Source organism: Serinus canaria, chromosome 3, assembly GCF_022539315.1.
Source record: "Serinus canaria isolate serCan28SL12 chromosome 3, serCan2020, whole genome shotgun sequence".
Taxonomy (NCBI): Eukaryota; Metazoa; Chordata; class Aves; order Passeriformes; family Fringillidae; genus Serinus; species Serinus canaria.
This window is the reverse complement of record NC_066316.1, coordinates 20,480,514-20,498,745: the sequence shown is the minus strand read 5'-3', so window position 1 is coordinate 20,498,745 and position 18,232 is coordinate 20,480,514. Positions and strand designations below refer to the sequence as shown.

The following is an 18,232-nucleotide window of genomic DNA, read 5'->3' as shown; positions in this document are numbered from 1 at the left end:
AAAAGTGCGTTCGGCTGCCTTTCGGAGCAGCAGCCGCGGGGAGGGACACGCCGCGCGGCGCGGACCCCGCCAAGTGCCCCACGCCGCCTCCCCGGCCGCTGACGCCGCGGGTCCGGAGCGGCGCCCCCCGGCAGGGCGCTCGCACCGCACCTCACAGACGGCCGCCACTGCACCGGGCACCGCGCCGGCGGCCGCTCCCGGCCGGCGCCCTCCCGCCCGCCGCCGCCTCTCCGCCGGCGCACCTGTCAGACGGCGAGCGCCGGGGCGGCCGCGGGGCCGAGCGCTCGCCCGCCGCCAGCACCGCTCCCGCCGGGCGCATCCCGCCCGGCCCCCCCACGGCGCGCAGCGGCCGCGCAGTGCCCCGGGCCGGCTCCCGACCGCGGCCGCGGCGCAGCGTTACCTGCAGCGGCGTCTTAGGCGCCTGTCATGTTTTGGGGCAGGCGGCGTGCGGCGGTGGGGTGGGGGCGGGGAGCGGTACCTACTCTTCCTCGTAGTGCAGGGAGAGCGGCTCCGGCAGGCAAAGTTCTACCGAATCCATGTGCGCCCGGCGACCATCCTCCGTGCGCCCCCGCGGTGAAAGCAAAGTTTCCGTGGCCGAGCGCCGCGCACTTGGCACGGGCGCGCTCCGGGCGCGGCGGCGGCGGCGGCGGGCGGGGACCAAAAGCTCGCCCGCGCGCCTAATCAAGGACTTAAAGCCCCGCGCGGAGCTCATGAATATGCAGCAGGGCTGTACATATGCATCCCCCCGGCCCGGGGGGACGGCCGATTGGTGGGGCCGCGGCCAATCAGGCGCCAGGGGCGCCGGGGCGGCCCGGCGCGCGGGGCGCGCGGCAGGTAGAGGGTGGGGACGGGGGAGCGGCCTGAGGCGGCGGCGGCGGCCGGGGCAGAGCTCGCGGACGTGTCCGCGCCGCCGGACGGACCGACCGGCCGGGGCTGCCCGCTCCGCTTCCCGCCTCCCCTTCCCTTCCCGCCCGGCCCCAACTTCGGCAGGTACCTTGGCAGGCTCCCGGTTAAGGATTGCGCGCAAAGGTAGAGGATGAAGTTTGCGCCGCCGCCGCCGCCGGTCGTGGCGTTTCGCTGTGGCGGCAGCCGGGCTCGGCTCCCGGCGCGCTCTCCTGAACGCCGCTTCCCTAACCTTTGGAACTGCTAGGCGCCGGGGAAAAACAAATAATTATAACGCCAAGCGCGGCCTGCCGAAGCCTCTGGGTAACTCAACTTTTCATTGTCGTGCGAGTTGTTTTTGGGGGAAAAGGGGAGGGCGAGCGGGCTGGAATTTGACTACGTATATATGACATTATACATAAAAACATACAAAAATTACACAACTATTTAATATAGAGATATATAATTTCCTATTTTAAAGTTAACAGTTTCCTTTTCTATTTAGTTGGAAAAAAAATACATTTCTAACAAAACGAGCACAAATCCAGTCCTTAATATAATGGATGCAACTAGGAGCGAATACAGGTACGCGTGTTCCTATACAACATAGGGGCGTGTGTTTATTTATATATATATATATATAGAGAGAGAGAGCATATGCGCCAATACCAGTATTTGTATGTTTAGATGTGTCTACTTAGAAATTAGAAAGAAAAGATGCAGAACTGATCAATTTCCTCTGTTAGTGTGTAGGGATTAGAGTGGACAAACTCAGCCTGCCTCATTTTAATGAGAAAAGGAGTAGCTCTGCAGTAGTAAATCTGGGAGGGTGCCTAGACCTCTACAGTGTTTGGGGGTTTGGGTTTTTTGTAAAGTAAGTTTTGCTGAACTAAAAGGGCAATAAACACATATCCCTGTAGGCATGCCTGCATAAACATCACCAAGCCCGGTTCCAGCAAAACACTGCTTACAGCCAGCTCAGAGTTGTTCTCTGGCGTATGAAAGATTCCTGATTAAACTTGTTCCAACACAAAGAATGTACTCACATTTAGGGACATTAGAAACACTGTTTGCCCTGAAACACATGCACTTACCCTGTTTTGAAAGTATCAGTAATGAGTATGGAATGATTTTTTTTTTTCTCAAATGCTACCACCTTTACTTAATATTACAACTAAGGCACCATACATATTTTTCAGGTTCAAAGCGTTTCTTTCCCTACCAATGAAAACAGATGCAGGCTGTTTCTGTCCAGAAAAAAGCCAAACCGACACTTAAAAGACAATAATTTCTTAGAATGCAGCTCAACTCTTACAAAATCTTTTGTGACTGGAGCCCTAACATGATGCAAATGGCAGTCCTTTAGATCAAAACAAATCAGTGTGAGCCCTCAGAATGCAGTAATACTATTCACAGAAATGCCCTCTCCAGATGTCTCACAGCATTTTACAAGAAAAATATACAGCAACAGAACCAAATTCCAGCACATATAGGTTCAATAGACATGCTTGTTTATGTTTACAGCAAAGAGATTGCAGCATTCTGTATTTAACCTTATGTGAAGACTGGGCCTGCTTCCTACAAACCTGGTATAAATACTTGCAATTTTAGGAATCAGGACTCAGACAGCAAAACTACAGCTCAAACTACTGTATAAAAGCAGGTAGTAAAAGCTTAATTACCAGTAGCATTATGCTGTCTATATTGTTAAATGTGAACTCTATGTAATTAAGATGTAAATTTGCTTGTGAGCAGTGAATTACAAAGCTCTGAAATGTAGAAAAAAATTTAAGTACTCTGTAGAAACATCAGGGACAAAAAAAAATCAGTTTTTACCAAATTTTAAAACAGGAGGCATTAAATCATATTACTCTGTTAGAACATCCTCTTTAAGTAACAATTTGATAAATGTAGATTTTGGAATCAAATCAGAACTTGAATAGGATGTCTTTATGTATAGTTATCTGCATGACTATATAAACTCAAAATGCAGTTCCTACAAGCTGATTTACATGTGCACATGGGCAAAACATGCAAATATATTGTTTGTGCTGAGTATCTATCTCTGTGTATAGATTGATAAGCATATAAGAGGATGTCTGTTTATAGAATTATACCCAAAATGTCTATTTTTCAGTATTTTTCATTCCAAAATGCTTTTAAATCTTTGCATGTATGTCTTTTTCTTATATAAATATTAGCCATAAATTATTCCCTATACATGCGTGATTTGATATGGTCACTTTTCTGTGTTATATTCGTTGGAATATACCCTCCTGAAAATCTGACAGCTAATCCATTCTGAAACTTACTGAAGCACAGGTTAGCTTCATTCCTACTTTTGTTCATTATCTCCTAAGATTTTATGTTCAGGGGCTGAAACACGATGGTCTCTCCCTCTGTCATGGTCTGTCTTCCTGTAAGTCCTCGTTTTCACATTCCCATAGTTTCCACTACCTTGTGAGCTTGGCATCCCCCACCCTCCTCTACACCCCCAAATAATGCATTTTTCCTCTCCCCCTGTGAGCCATCACCAGTTTTCTATCAAGCATCTTTCATGTGAACAAGCAGCTCTCTGCCCTGCCAGTGCTGCCTCTTGGAGAACCAGAAATACTGTGCTGTACTTTGCATGTTGATAAACAAAGCAGTTGGCTTCTTCCCCCAGGGACTGAAAGTGTCACCTCCACCAGACTGGGGCCTGGAATTCCAGCTACATTCTTGAACTTGGGTTTCACAGTTACAGATCAGTTTGGGGAAAGTGGAAAAAAAAAGATAAGAAAGAGATTACTGCAGCAAATCAACTGGGGCTAACTGTAGCTTCATTTTAAGCTCTTCTGTAGAAATAAATAAAAGCAGTAGCCAGAAGTGGGGGGGGGGGGGGAAGAAGGCAATCCAGGTACCAGTTTACTGAATTTTATCAGGGAATACACAATAAGAACATGCATGCAAACACACATCTGCAATAACTTATCCAAATGTACAGTGCAAAATCTTACCACAAGGAGTCTGTACAAAACAGTGGTAATGGAATCAAGAGAGAGGAAGGAAAAAATCGTCAGGAGTGCCTGTACCAGTCAAGGGGCATTGCTGAGCAGCACCTACATTTCCATGTCTCTCTGTGCATCTAATTTTTCCTGTGTGCCAAACAGTTCATCTTTAAGCATCTTCACATCTAAATACTACAGACATTTCAAGGCATCAGAAGAGCCAGATTCTTAAAGCACAGCCACCTCAAGGCAACTGAAGAGAGGTTCAGTGGCACTTCACAGAAACCTCACAGTACATTGTGTCAAATGTGTATTTACCAAAAGGAGCAACAAGCTCAAGCCAGCAGGGAAGCTGCAAGAATAGGAAAGTCTGGTAGCTGCCAAAGATTTATTTGGGAATAAGCATAGTTTAGATAAAGATTTGCAATATACCATGGAGGCTCCTTCAAAGTCCAGCTGGAAAATACCATATTGTTAAGAGTTTGAAATAAATACTGAAGTGTCATCAAATATGTGATCTTCTCTTTATTCACAATCACTCATTAAAGAAACACAACTCAGATGTCATCTCACTCAATGCTACAGTGAGATTAACATTAGTATTGCCACTGACAACTCCTCTTTTGTGCTTCTCATTGGAAGGCACTCGGTGCACCCCTGGATATGCTGCTAATCAATTAAAAAAACTAATGCCTCAAAAGTTCCAAATTCTGCTTACCTGTTTGTACGTAGTTGGACAAATGCTATCAAGTTATTACTTGAAAGCCATCTGCTTCTTCAGTCTGTATTTAGCATTAATTACTCTTTGTTTTGATTTTAAGGGAAAAAGCTCACACAACACAAACTCTGATGCTCCTTAGAACTTTTCCACAGTGTGTTTGCAAATACATGGAGCAAGGCTTCTAGCTTTAGCTGCTACATTCAGTCCCAGCACATAAAAAATGTTTCTGTGAAATAACAGAAATTGCCTTACCATGTTACTGAACTACATTCAATTTATCTGGTCTCAAAAAAATACTCCATATTTTCTCCTTGTTTTATTTTCAAGGGCATGGGTATGGGTATTTAAATGACTGCTTTCACAGAATAGAATCTGTTCACACTGCTATAAATAAATATTCTCTTGACGAAACACCTTTTCTAAAGCCTCTGACAAAATGAAAGAAAGGAAAAAAAGAAAAAAAAAGAGAAAGAAAAAAAGAAAAAAAAAACACCAGAAGAAGGGAGCTGCATGCACGTTGCCTGTCACCAACCAAAAAAGGTCTCCTCCCTAAAGATAATTCAGGCACACACTTCAATATGGATATCTCACCCCAAGCTCTTTTTTTAGTGTAAGTTTCTTCAGAGAAACTGAAGTACATTACTGTCTCAGACAGCCAAGGATAAGATGACTGAGGGAATTCAGTTGCTCTGTTTAATTAATACAGGATTATTTCACTTTCATTTTGTGAAGCTAATAATATGACTGGTGGAATGTCAGTAAAAATTAAATCATAAACTAGTGCAGTACCAAAGGGAAAACTTACTTTAGTTATGGAGTATTCCCAGCAGAAATCTTGAAAATCTTATACATATTTACACTGATAAAATACCACATGTACTTCATGGGATACTGCAAGCTTTCTACAATCCTTGTGGCATGTTTTACAGAGCAAGAGTTAACATTTTGAGATTATACATTAATAAATGAGTTGTATTGTTTCTTGAATGTTAAGCACCACATACTAAACTCAGGAACACGTTCAAGGTCAATGCCCTTTTTTAGACCTTTTCAGCAGCTGTGATATTATGATAATCATACTTAAAATATTCCTATAGAAAGAGTAAATTAGCCCCTTTCACTAGAAGGATTATTATGATAAACAACAAATCTGAAAGAGAACAAATTCAGATTTCTCTCTTTGTTTGTTGTTTTCTATTTTGTTTTGTTGGTGGTTTTTTTTATTTTTTTCCCAGCAATGCAATAAATTGGTGCTGTCTTTTACTGTGATGGCTTTTCTATCCAGGAATTAAAAAACAAAAAAAAAAAAAAAAAAAAAAAAAGCAAACCTAAAAACCCAACACTTTATTCTGCACTTATATTACCTTTTGATGTTTTGTTTTTTTTTTTTTTCCTGGAGGCCTCACCTATGTAAAAGTGCCTTCCTTAAAAATGCACTTATGCTTTCTATTAGAATCAAAACATACCAGTTGACATCCCATTCTATCACCTATACTGCAGTGAAATGTAATATCCCACTAAACCAGAAGGGAAAGAAGAAAACTTAGCATCAGCAGCAATTCCTAAGCAAGATTAGGGGTTTAGCTCCATCTAATTGAGGGATGAGACACATCCCTCAATGGGTCTCTCCCCACTCCCCCACCTGCCCTCCTACCTGACTGCAAGTTCAAAACGCTAAAAATAGAAGAAGAAGATGGAGCGTAAATATTTCCCCAGTGAAAACAACAATAATCTTTACTGTGAGCTGACAGGAATTGCTTGTTCCACTGCCCTAGGATATCTTGGCTGGAAGCGAGAGCGCAGACACGCACGGAGCCACCAGCCACCCTCAAAGGTTTTGTGCCGTCTATTTGTGCATGTCCATGTCGCAGAGGCTCCTACGACATCTGACGTGGAGCCGGGACACCTGCGGTACAGAACGCTTCCTCCAGCCTGCCTGCCCCCACCCCCGACAGTCCCAGCCCCTCTTCCATCACTCTTCTGCCTTTTTCTCCCCCTGCTCCCCCTCCACTCCCTTCGCTCTGGCATTTTTATTATTAATGTTATTGCTATTATTACTGTCCAAGCATAAGCTGATCCACAGGGGAGCCTGTGTAATTTAACCCCTCAAGCACTAAATTCCTTCACATGTGCCAAAGACACAGGTTTGTTGTTGCCTCCAGCAATATCCCAGGAAGACAAGTGATGGCGGTGTCATATCATCACACAGCGACTTAATCTATTGCGACACCCAGGGAACGGGTAACTGAAGAGATTTACAGAACATGCTCTCTGCCTGAATACAAAATGTTATCCCCTTTACCAACAAACTCAAGTCACAAGAAACAAAGTGAAACAAATTTTGCCCTCTTATGGCTCATTGTTTCCATGACTGCTTTATCCAGTCCTACTCCCCCATTACTTGTCCCACTGTACATCTTCTAGCTATACAACACCTTTTTTCAACATTTTTGTTCTCCATCCTTTGTTCTTCATGTGTTCCCTGATTAACAAACAGCTAGATCATGTTGAACTGCCAAGTAACATAAGCCTTGGAAATCTTTTATCCATACACTAGACGACTGGAACTATCACATCAGGGTTATCTCTACTTGCTGTCTAGATGTTCTCTGACATCTAATGCATGCTTTTTAAAACAATGGATTAAAAGAGTTGCACTTTTTAAAGGTGCAAGGAACGCTAAATTAAGCACACATTAGCTACAATAAACATCAACCTCAGGAAAGCATCTATTTTAAGTTCTGAAAATCACAAACCCTCAGTCTGTTTGTCAAGTAGGGACTTCCGACATGGTTGTCCTGTTATCCGTAACAATTAAAGAACAATTCAATATAATAAAGCAGCCTATAACTGTTCTCTCCAAGATAGAGGTGTGATTCTCTTTCTTCTACCATTTCACTGACCTAGGAAGCAAGCATTTGGCAGAGAATTAATTCTGGAGACAAATGAGACTAGTGAAACGTCCTCAGCTCAGGATAACCTGATTGTGCTGGTGAAAAGAGCTTTCACCATGGGAAATTAACAGCTCTGAAACCACTGGTAACAAAGGCTGAGTTCAGATACTCAAGAGTAAACAAATCCTTGCTTGCCATAAAGTAATAGCTGCCCTTATCTCTAGACACCCAGATCTAAAATAGGCAGAGGCTTCCATGAAGGCCACTGAACCCTGTCCCTTCCCTGTAGTAACAGAACACTGATTTTTGTTTCAGTATACATGCCTTTTTTAAAGCCTGTATCAGCTGACTGACTGAGCACTCAAATATGTACACTTTGTTTAGAAGCATATTTAGACTCCAGGTTACATGATTTCTTAAACACATACTTCTGGGCACAGGAAGACATTAAGAACTCCTTGTTTTTCTCCCAGCCATTAAAATGAAGAGACTTAAAAGACAGGTTATCATGGATATACAGCTTCCAGATGCTAACTGTGTAGTTCCAGGAGTTTAAAAGAAAGGTGGAATTCACCACCAATTGCTTTTTTCCCAGGCCCTTCAGCTCCAGCCCCCTGAAAGCCCAAGGCCTGAAGTGTCAGGGTGCACTGAGCTGCTGTTGACCACTGCTATATTCCTTTCCCCTCAGTGGTGAGCAGGAGGTTTAGAATGCCCACCAAGAAGCTGCCAGTGCACACCAACACAAGTGCAGCAACCCTGCTATCTCCAGTAGACTGCTACACTAACATTTAAGGGAACATTAACATCATTAATACAATACAGAAAAGTCACACTTTTAACAAAAATACCTGTGTTACATTGCATTAATACAATGAAAACCTTTTTTTCTGGCTCTATTAGTATGTATGTTCAAATGACAGCATATAATCATAATGACATCCTTCTGCAGCTGAAGCCTTCTATTATCAACTCTGTTTCTGTCCTATAGCAGCTTCACTTCTATTGACCAGACAGTTAGCCCTGTTCAATTATTCAATCTCAAATCAATAGATTTTAGCTCCACATATAATAGTTAAGGTGTAAACACTATGCACGTGCTCTTTCAGCTTAATTAATTTACTTGCAAATTTGAATTCATAGCTTATTTTTTAAGAAACATGCAAACTTCAGTTTTCATATTAGGCTGTTTATTCCTCCCACCAGCTCTGCCTCTGTTTCAGGTGTTACATTTCCAGAAATCAAGTTTAACTTGCCTACAACATAAATGTCTTTCTTCCACAGATTAAAAAATAGGAAAAGTAAGAGTGATAATTATTTTATTCTGAATATGCTGAATAAAGCAATAAAATAGCAGTATGACTTTTAAGCAGATCCAGTCAATATTTTGTTGCTAAAGCAGTCACTCAAGGTGTGAACTGATCCAGAAAATACAGCCTTTAGACTTACTGCACTTCTGACACTTGTATCACAAACAATTTGGTTCAATTACTGCAGGTATGTGTCTGTGTGTGTGCCTATACCTACACAAACCACATGGAAATGTATTATATTATAGGCTCTTGGTTCCCTATGCATCTTCACACGCAAAAAAGAGGGGGCAAGAAAGTAAGCTGAACCAACACATGCATACTGAAGTGAGTGTCTCCATCTTTCATTCTAGTTAAAAGCCACTTTATTTTGTCCCTCCAAGCTTACAGAGCTTCCAGTTGACAGTCTGATTTTACATTCTTTTCTCAAACAAATGCATGTTGACTTGAGCAGCATACACCCCCTACTCAATACTTTAGCACTGCAGAACAGATTCCTGATTACCTAATTCCTGAAAGTACATCCATTTTTGTGCATCTAGAAAACGGATCTAACACTAGTGCCATAATGCAGTATCTTTACTGACCAGATAACCCAGAATAATATGGTTACAATTTATCTGAGCCTGAGTTCAAACAATACCACCCAATGAAATACTGATATCCTGGGGAACACCCTTGCTGTTACCTGCCTTGAACCCTTCCAGGACTATGTCCAAAGCAGCTGCAGTTTACAAGCTGGAGGATAATGCCAGGGAGCTGTTACAGCAAGAAAATCTAAAGCAATTTCTGCATACAACCATTACAATGTGACTGTTAAGAGACAGATAAGAATTTATTATTGTCAAGGAAACAACAGGCTTAAAAATTTGGAAAGGCTTTAAAATATAAAATATCAAAAGGAGAAGTTGCAACTCATTCTTCCTACTGACCCGTTTACTCCAACTTCAGATTATCTGCTCCCAAGGTATTAGCATAAACTTCTCCAGTGCTATTAAATGCCGTATCTGCATTCTTTAGCACTGTTTGCATTTAGTACACATATTTTCAGAGTGCTAACAGTCTTTTATTCAATAATGAATTTGGCAGAAAAACAAGAATAGGCTCTCTTTTAATGTTATTTTTCTAAATAAATTCTTTAAACCTGATTGAGTTAGATCCTTGAATCATGCTTTGGAAGATGCAACTTGGAGTTTTTGAATAAAGTGAAGCACTTAAGCAAATCAGACTTTTATTCTTCATCCACTGAGAAGCCTCAGATTTAAGATGAAAGAGCTGGGCTGCCTTTCTCTCTCCTTATCCTGCAAGGTCCCTCCATTCTCCCTGTATTCCCAGTAGATTTACTTGTGAATCTGGTGACAGCCACATTTGAAGTCCTGAGGTCTGACTCCTGACCTCAGTTATGTTAGCCCTTCCCTGCAGAAGAACTACCCCTTGGATCACTGACTTGCTATTATTCTATGGTTAATAGACCTGAGCTGTGCAATATTTTTTTATCTGGCTACAGTCCTATCTCTAAATTCTCTATTTTGAATGAATACCGATTTTGTGACATGAAGTCTGCTATATAATGAAATGCAAACAATGAAAAGGCTAAATCAGTTTACAAAAAATCTATTTGTCAAACAGTGTGGAGATGCTCCCAATTTAGTCTGGGCAGTGCATGCAGTTCTTGATAAGGGAGTTAAAACCGAGCCGTTCTACTGCATAAAAATAAAAGCATATGCAAGGGAGAGGCATTTTCTTTAGGAGACTCTTCCCTAGAACCTATAGGTAATTATTAAAAAAAAACCAAAAAAACAACCAAAACCCACAAAACCCCACCAATAAAACACGCGCAGCGCCCCCCCCCCCCACCCCTTGGATTCTGCAGGAATTTTCCAACAGCCAGGAGCACTGTTAGAGGAGGTAACAGCAAACGCCTCCCCAGCGCAGTCCCCTTATGTCACATTTGCATTTCTATTCAGCTACATTGCCTGACAATGAAGCAAATGGGCCTGGCCTTATCTGTACAATTCCGGACAACAGAGATTTTCTAAGCCATACAAAGGAACGAGCTTAACATTCAGCACTCAGCGCCTCCTGGCGTCCCCCCCATCCCCCGGCCCTGGGGGGATGGCGGTCACACAAACACCTGGCCACGCCACAGCCTGACACCCTCGCACGGCATCCCAAAAGGAGCCGGGGAAGAGAATGACAATAAATTACAAGAAAAAGCCATCGAGACTTTGAAGGAGCTCGCCAGCCTCAAGGAAGAAAACAGTCCGAACCCTCTAGATTTTCAGGCTTTGTTTGGAGCGTAAAGGAGTGTCCCTGGAATGTAAAAGTAGATAATATCTACTCAACCATTTGTGACTCCCGCCATCCCTTTTAGGCTGGCATTTAATACGGTAGATGAAACCTACAGAGCCTTTTATCAGGGAAATTTCATCTCACCCCAGTTTTCATTAGAAAACCTTTAGCAGCTAGGCCGGCTATTTCATTGCCATTTCATTGCACTACGAGGAAATTTCCGGCTAATTCCTTCAAAATTAATATAGTCTGATTTAAAAGTTAGAAATGACACGAAAAAACCTGCACAAGCTGAAACCTCCAGATCAAACTTGTGTTATAACAGGACTTAAGCCAGCTATAATACAGGCTAGGGCTTTAAACAGCAAGGAAAAAAAATTAAAGTGACACGGTTCTGTAGACACTTTGGCTTTAGACTGGCTTTATATTTTATATATATACACTATATATACTCACACATTGTATCTGCCTTCTTGTCCCTCTCTTGCTCTCAAATACTCAGGGCAGGTAACAAAATAGACCTCAATCTCAAATACAAGAAACTTCATAGTGAAGGGGGTTATCCACGTGTTTATTTGCATACACCGAAGTAATCTGGGGTAGCAAGCATGGAGAGGGAGGTGGTAGAGTGTCCCTTTTTTTGTCCCAAACAGTATATCCTAAAGCAGATTATGCTTTTACATAGCACACTGAATTTTAAACTGCTGCCTTATACTTTAATTGTCCTGAACTTCCAGGTAAGTTTATTCTTTGCTGTTGAACAAATGCTGAATTTCTCCCTAGAGGTGGTTGCAATGAATAGTGATTCTCTATTTTTTTCTCACTCACACAGTTTTGAAGATTTAATGGCATGAATATCAGCACGTTAACACAAAATGATATTACTATTGCCAAAAAACAAGGCAGTTAAGCACAGAGACAGTGAGGAAGGCAGAGCACTTACTTGGATTCAAAGGAAACCCAAAGCTCCTTAAAGCAGCCCATTGTTTTAAATGTTACTAATACCGATGCACCAAAAGCTTCTGTGGTTGATGCCTTTGTATGAGTTGGATCAAGAGGCTGGAGTGCATTCTGCCTCTTCAAATGCTCATAGGGAACAGCCAACTTTTATTATCCTTAGCACCAAGAATGGCTTTATTGCCGAGAAGGCATGAAACTGGCATTGTCCTGGAATCACAGCTCCTAAAGCACATCAGATCCCTCAAACTCTGTCAAGGTGACAGATCACTTTTACCTTCAACTGCACAGGCATACGAGCAAACTTCATACAAGGCATAAGAATAGGGTGCAGTGCAAAGCAAAATTTAGTCCTTACACTTGCTGTGATCAAAATAAAACATAGGACAGAATTAAATAATTGCAACTAATATGTCAGTATTTTAAAACACTTTTCTAGACTGTGGTGTCAGAGATACTATGAGCTATCACACACTACTACATTGTTGGAACTACTTGTTTTTGTCAATTTATTAAAACGACAATTAGTACAGATGGGAGCAAGAGGTGGCAGCTGAGTAAACAAGAGAAGAAACCAAGTGAAACATTTTTCCACAGATTGGTCCAAGGTTTATTTTAATCTCAAATAAGATAATCTAAAAGGCTTGCTGTAACTATCCAAATGAAAATAAAGCTCTTACTTCTACCCCTTCATTAACATGCAAGGACAGAAGTTGTAGCATTTACCTTGCTGAATGCATACACAGTTTATGCGTATGTGTATTCCATCTTGAAGATACCTGTCAGGACGGTTTCTACAAGCCTGTCCCTTCTGGAGTAGACTAAGCAACACAGCTGACCCAGAAGGATTAGATGAGAAATTCAACTAATTAATGAGCCCTGCAGGCAAAACATCATTTCTTCTGCTCTTTGGGGCTTTTACAAGGTCAGCTGGTTTGTTGGGGTTTTTTTCCCAGCATCAGGTCAGACTCACTCATCTGTCAATTTACACAAGATTTGTAAAACAATAGTGGCCACTATCAAGCCAAACAACATTTTCTCTAATCCCTATAGTAAGGGAAAAACTGTTCTGGCCAATTCAGCTTTATTAAAATATGTTTCTCTAATGTCACTTTTCTCTTCCAGGGGCAATAGTTTAGAATTACAAACACAATACTTCCCATTTACAAAAATATTCTGGATCGCAAGTTCAAATATTCTGGAACACAGCTCAACTCCCCCCTCCTGCTCTGCTGTCTTTCTGATGATTGCTTTTCTGAACGTCACATGGCACCGTTTTCTTCCATCTGCCAGGGAAGTTTCCCAAAAAGTATACCAAGTTCAAGAAATGAGGAAACTGAATAGGAAACTCGTTCAGATAGAATTCAGAAAAATGATCAGCTCACCTCATCTGTTTCTCTAGCAGTATGTGCACTGTTACCATCCAATGGCCTCTTTGGTAATAAACTTGTCCCACCTCCCATCTGCTCTTCTTGCTGGCCTCCTGCCACTTCAGCCTCAGTCCTTTCCTGTCTTCAAGATGTCATTCAACTTCACTTGCTCCCCTACCCATTTGTTTCTCTCTCCAAGTGAGATCAAGCATACATCTTTCTATGTCTCTCACTCCAGCCTTTAATTTCTGCTCCATCTTTTTAGTAAGTGTCTATATTTCTGCTCCATTTATCATAGCTGGCAGTATGCACTATGCAGGTGTCAAGGAAACCAAGAGAAAGTTCACTATTCATGATGCTGCCTTTTCAGCCTTCTTGTGGCTTGCCATTGAATGTCAGCTCCTTAACACTGAGCTGTATGTTGAGAAGAATATGTATCAGTTAAAGACAAATTACTTTAAGCCAATACAAAAGCATGTGAAGAAACAAGGCTGCTTTAGACATTTTCAGCCTGATCTCTTAAAGATTTTTATTCGCTTATTACTTGATTTTTTATGTCATCTCTACAAGATTTTTTTCCTTATTGGCTAAAAGTAAATGTAAAAGACATTTTATGGGGCCAGACATAACATGTGTGCAGATCTCTTGTAAACGTGAATACTTGACTTAATAATGTCATATAATAATGCTTGACTTCAGTAAATGCTTTCTTTTCACATCAATACAGACTTGTGTTTAGCACTAAATGTAATCCAACTCAGGAAAAGAGACATCTTGGGCCCAGCAGAATAGAAGTCAGAGGTAAATGAGAAATACCTAGCTGGCTTTCTGCAAAGACTGAGAGCAAAACTCCACCCACCTCCTCTGCTGCCTTGAGCAGGGAAGAGGCACAGCCTGGCCCCTGAGGCTGAGCCCAAGAGGATGGATTCACCTGCTACCAGCCAAGACACTCAATTCCACAAACATGCAAACATCATAAGAATCTAACTTAGCAAGGAGAGAGCTAATTTGATGAGAAATCACAAATTATACCTATGACAATGGTTTTCAGGTAAGACAGTTCTTCAGACAAATGCAGCTGAGAGACATCATGAAACAAAGGTGAAGAATTAACCATTGAGGTAACATATGTGATGTAGCTTGAATTATTTTGCATAAAGTGCAGTACAAAAGTTTCCATACAAGGATTTTTTAACTCAAGACACACCGTTCATCCTGACTACAGCCCAATTTAAACTCTATTTCTTCTACAGCGTAAGCACACACATCCAACATGAGCACAATTCACTGCTTTCTATTCTGTGTGACAAAGAACAGAGGACAAACACTCCTCGTCAGCATTTATTTCCAAACACTTCTGTCCAGGCCACTTCCTGGATTTACCTCTCATTAGTATGACAGCAACAACAAAAGTAGGATTTTTCTTGCAATAAAACAGACAAAGTGTCCAGTTTGTGGCCCAGCTAAGCATCTTCTAATGAAAAGCTTATCAGTTCCATCCTTACTGATACTTTGCGGGTTCTTTAAAACAAGCCTGCAAAATGGCTCTGTGACCAGCAGAGCCACATCTGGCAAATTTTCACATCATCTTTCACATAATTTCTGTGAAAGTGACAAGAGCTATTGATGTAAATACAGATATAAAACTAAAACTAAGGGCCTAACATAAAAATTGAGTTTAATGCATTGCAAAATTTCTCAGGGGGCTAAAGATTCATATTTCTTTAATACTGTAAATATTAAATTTCAAACTGAAATTCAAATCTGAACATTTGCCAACTCATCTGCTGGATTTTCCCTACTTTGCTAGAAGGCAGTAAAACATATTCAGTTCACTGATCAACTATGTCCCTTTGTATTCAGAGACCACTACACAATGTCCTTACTTAAAGAAAATGGTAAAATAACCAATTGCTTTAAGTACTGTAACTTATTTCCTGTCACTGTTACATCACCTGAGAAAAAATCCACATCTCCAGAAGAAGGTCAGCAGGAGTGGGTCAAGGTTATGGCTGAAAAGGCACTGAAAGTGCAGGACAGCTCCACATTGGGAAGGGGGTAACACAACTCTGTGGGCAACACACGTGGCATATTATGGGCAATGGCAGATTACAATGATATAATGAAGGGATGCCTCTCGTACCCTGAAAGACAAGGACAGCATAAGACAAGAACCCATCCAATTATCTCCACTCTTATTTTATTCCTCATCCTTCAGTCAACTATCTCAAGCATGGGAAGCACCCTCTTAAATCAATCCTATGTTCACTGCATTTATCCCTTTACAGGTGCGCTCATTTTATTCTGGTCCACTCGGAGTCTGGCACGACTGAGAAGAACAAATTAATGTGAGCATAAAAGTCTAGCAGGCTCTGTCTGTAAGGAGTGACCACGTATTTTTCTTGTCACATTCCCTCCCCTCTACCCAAGTGCCACACACCAGCCTCTGTGTCAACAAAGCTATTTAGTACCCCGTGCCATCATGTGCAGTGGGGCAAATCCACACCCTATTGACCACCACTCCATAGCTGTTTGCCTTGTCTCTCTGGTTCGACAAGTCTGTGCTGATGGCACCTGTTAAAGCTGCTTCAACTAAGCTGTTCTGCATTTGTCTGGCTGGATTTGGACTTCCCGGATCCCTGACTGAATACAAAGTGATTTGAAAAAACGGTGTTTGGCAACAAGCACAGTGGGGAGTACACTGCGTGTTGGTATACAAGAGCACAATGTGTTCTTCATAGCATCACTGAGGGAGCATGCTGCTCGAATCTCTCTGCTGTCGAGATCAAAATGGTCTCCTTTGTTGTCAGCTGTTTAATAGCAGCTGTTTAATGTAATTCCAAATGATCTGCTTGAATGAAGTTGTCATTCTTGCCGTTCACTTTAATGTAGTAAAAAAAAAAAAAAAACAAGAAAACAAACCACAGCTTGGCCATATTATTTTTTTATTGTTCTTATGAAAAGTTGCACTCTCATGTTTCTGCTAGCCTATTAAAAAAATAAAAGTCCAATTTCTTGAAATAAAACATAATTTTGAAGGAAAAATAGGCAATATTTATTTCAAAACACTTCAGACACTCGAGAATGGCTTGATTAAAAATATCTTTGCTACTAAAAAAACACACACAGAAAGAAGTGAATTTGTCAGCAAATCTATTTCTATAGGTATTTCAAGACATTCTCCCCTAGTGGCGGTTATAATTTATTTTATTGCATTTCATAAAACAGAGAAAGTTGTAGCAGAATGTTGATAGAGTGAAAAAAACATATGCACTCTTCTTGATGAAGCAGTTTAGCTGAAGAAAGTATGCCTTAGCATCAAGGAAGTGTGCCTTTATATTGTGCGTGGGTTTTGTTAAAATCTGTTTGATACCAGAACGATAATAAGGATCATAATCTGTAAAAATATTTGCAGTTCTCTGATGAACAATAGAGGGCACTAATGTTTCTAATCTGGCAAACGCATCACGCGCCAGACAGACAAAATAGCCGTGGTACTTGTAGCACACAAACCACATCGCCTATGCTAAATACGTAGATAGTAGAGAGAGGATTTCTGTCTCTCAGAAAAGTTCTTTTTGTCCTTTAAACTTCCTATTTTTTTAATTTTTTTTTTTTTTTTTTTGCCTGCAGAAAGTAGGATGTGATGATAACGGGCTAATACTTGGAGGCTTTCAAAGCGTTATTTTCTTTTGTTCATTGAACAAAGCAGATGCAACTTTTCCTGGTATAAATCCTCCTCCTGTGTACCTTCTCAACACATTCTTCTCTGTTTACCTGTAGCTGTGTACAGCAGTTCAAGGTAAAGCAATTCCACTGATAAATGTGAAAGCTGAAGGATGCTTAACATGTGTTACCTGCGTTCCCAGGAATCCAACGCAGAAATATTGGCTAGTGACATGACATCAGTAACTGGGAGATCCTGGGGCACCACCTGAAAGCTCTGAGTTAGAAGGGCTTATCAGGCAATCTTACACCACTGAAGTATTTTAAGCAGTTTCTTAGCTCTGGAAAGATGCAGTTGCTGAACGTGGTACTTCCAATAAAAGATGCAGAGCAAGTATCTTAAAATGGTTCTGTGCCTTAAACTACCTTTTCTCTACAAGAACTAAGAACACCCATTTAGAAACTAATTCAGCATTTTCCCCCAGAATAAATCTCAAGAAGATAACAACTTTGTTAGTAATACTAGTAGATGAACACTGCCTATTTTTTTTAATTGCTTACCAGTGTCTCTCCTTGCTATTCAAAGAAACAGATTTATTTCTCAGCCTTGGAGATTGAAACTTGGGTAAGAGAGACTTAAATACCAGCTAACAGATTTTTGCTAATATTGTGAAAAATTGGTAAATGCATTGTGATTAGTTCAGAATAACTTATATGGAGAAATGAAGAAACACTAATATTCTGATGCAGTAATTTCAGCACTTAATGAAAAATGAAATAAGTACATACTGCAGACAACAAAGTCTTCGTGAATTACATGGCTTAATTTCTGACTCCTAAATTTTAGAAGGGGTGGACTGGCTTTTCAAAGCTGCCAAGATCTCTAGGAGATCTTCAGAAATTAGCATCTTGTCCAAGTCAAATAAGACACCATTAAGACTGTGTTAATAGCTAGGCTCAAATCTGAAAGCTGGACTCAGGTTACTTTCACCACAAAGGCAAGACATCCACAATTAGGGAAAATAACTCAAATTTCTGTCCCAAGCCAGCCTGAAATATAATGAGTTGCCACCTTCCAATCTGGAATGTTTAAAGACTTTTTGGCCACAGATCTGAATAGTCAATGCAAGTACTAGATGTTCTTTATTTGACTATA

At 41.2% G+C, this 18,232-nt stretch overlaps 1 protein-coding gene across 21 annotated transcripts in view; it reads right to left on the bottom strand.

Annotated features, from left to right (window-relative positions):
• ESRRG (estrogen related receptor gamma) overlaps positions 1-18,232 on the bottom strand; it is a 393,435-nt gene that overhangs the window by 158,921 nt on the left and 216,282 nt on the right. The window contains exon 1 of one of the 21 annotated variants that reach the window (XM_030235296.2): positions 483-593. The exons of the other annotated variants lie outside the window; for them this stretch is intronic. Coding sequence (XP_030091156.2) covers positions 483-538 — 56 coding nt within the window. The 5' untranslated portion in view covers positions 539-593. Of the gene's footprint in view, positions 1-482; positions 594-18,232 lie in introns of those variants that run through there. 21 annotated transcript variants of the gene reach the window in all.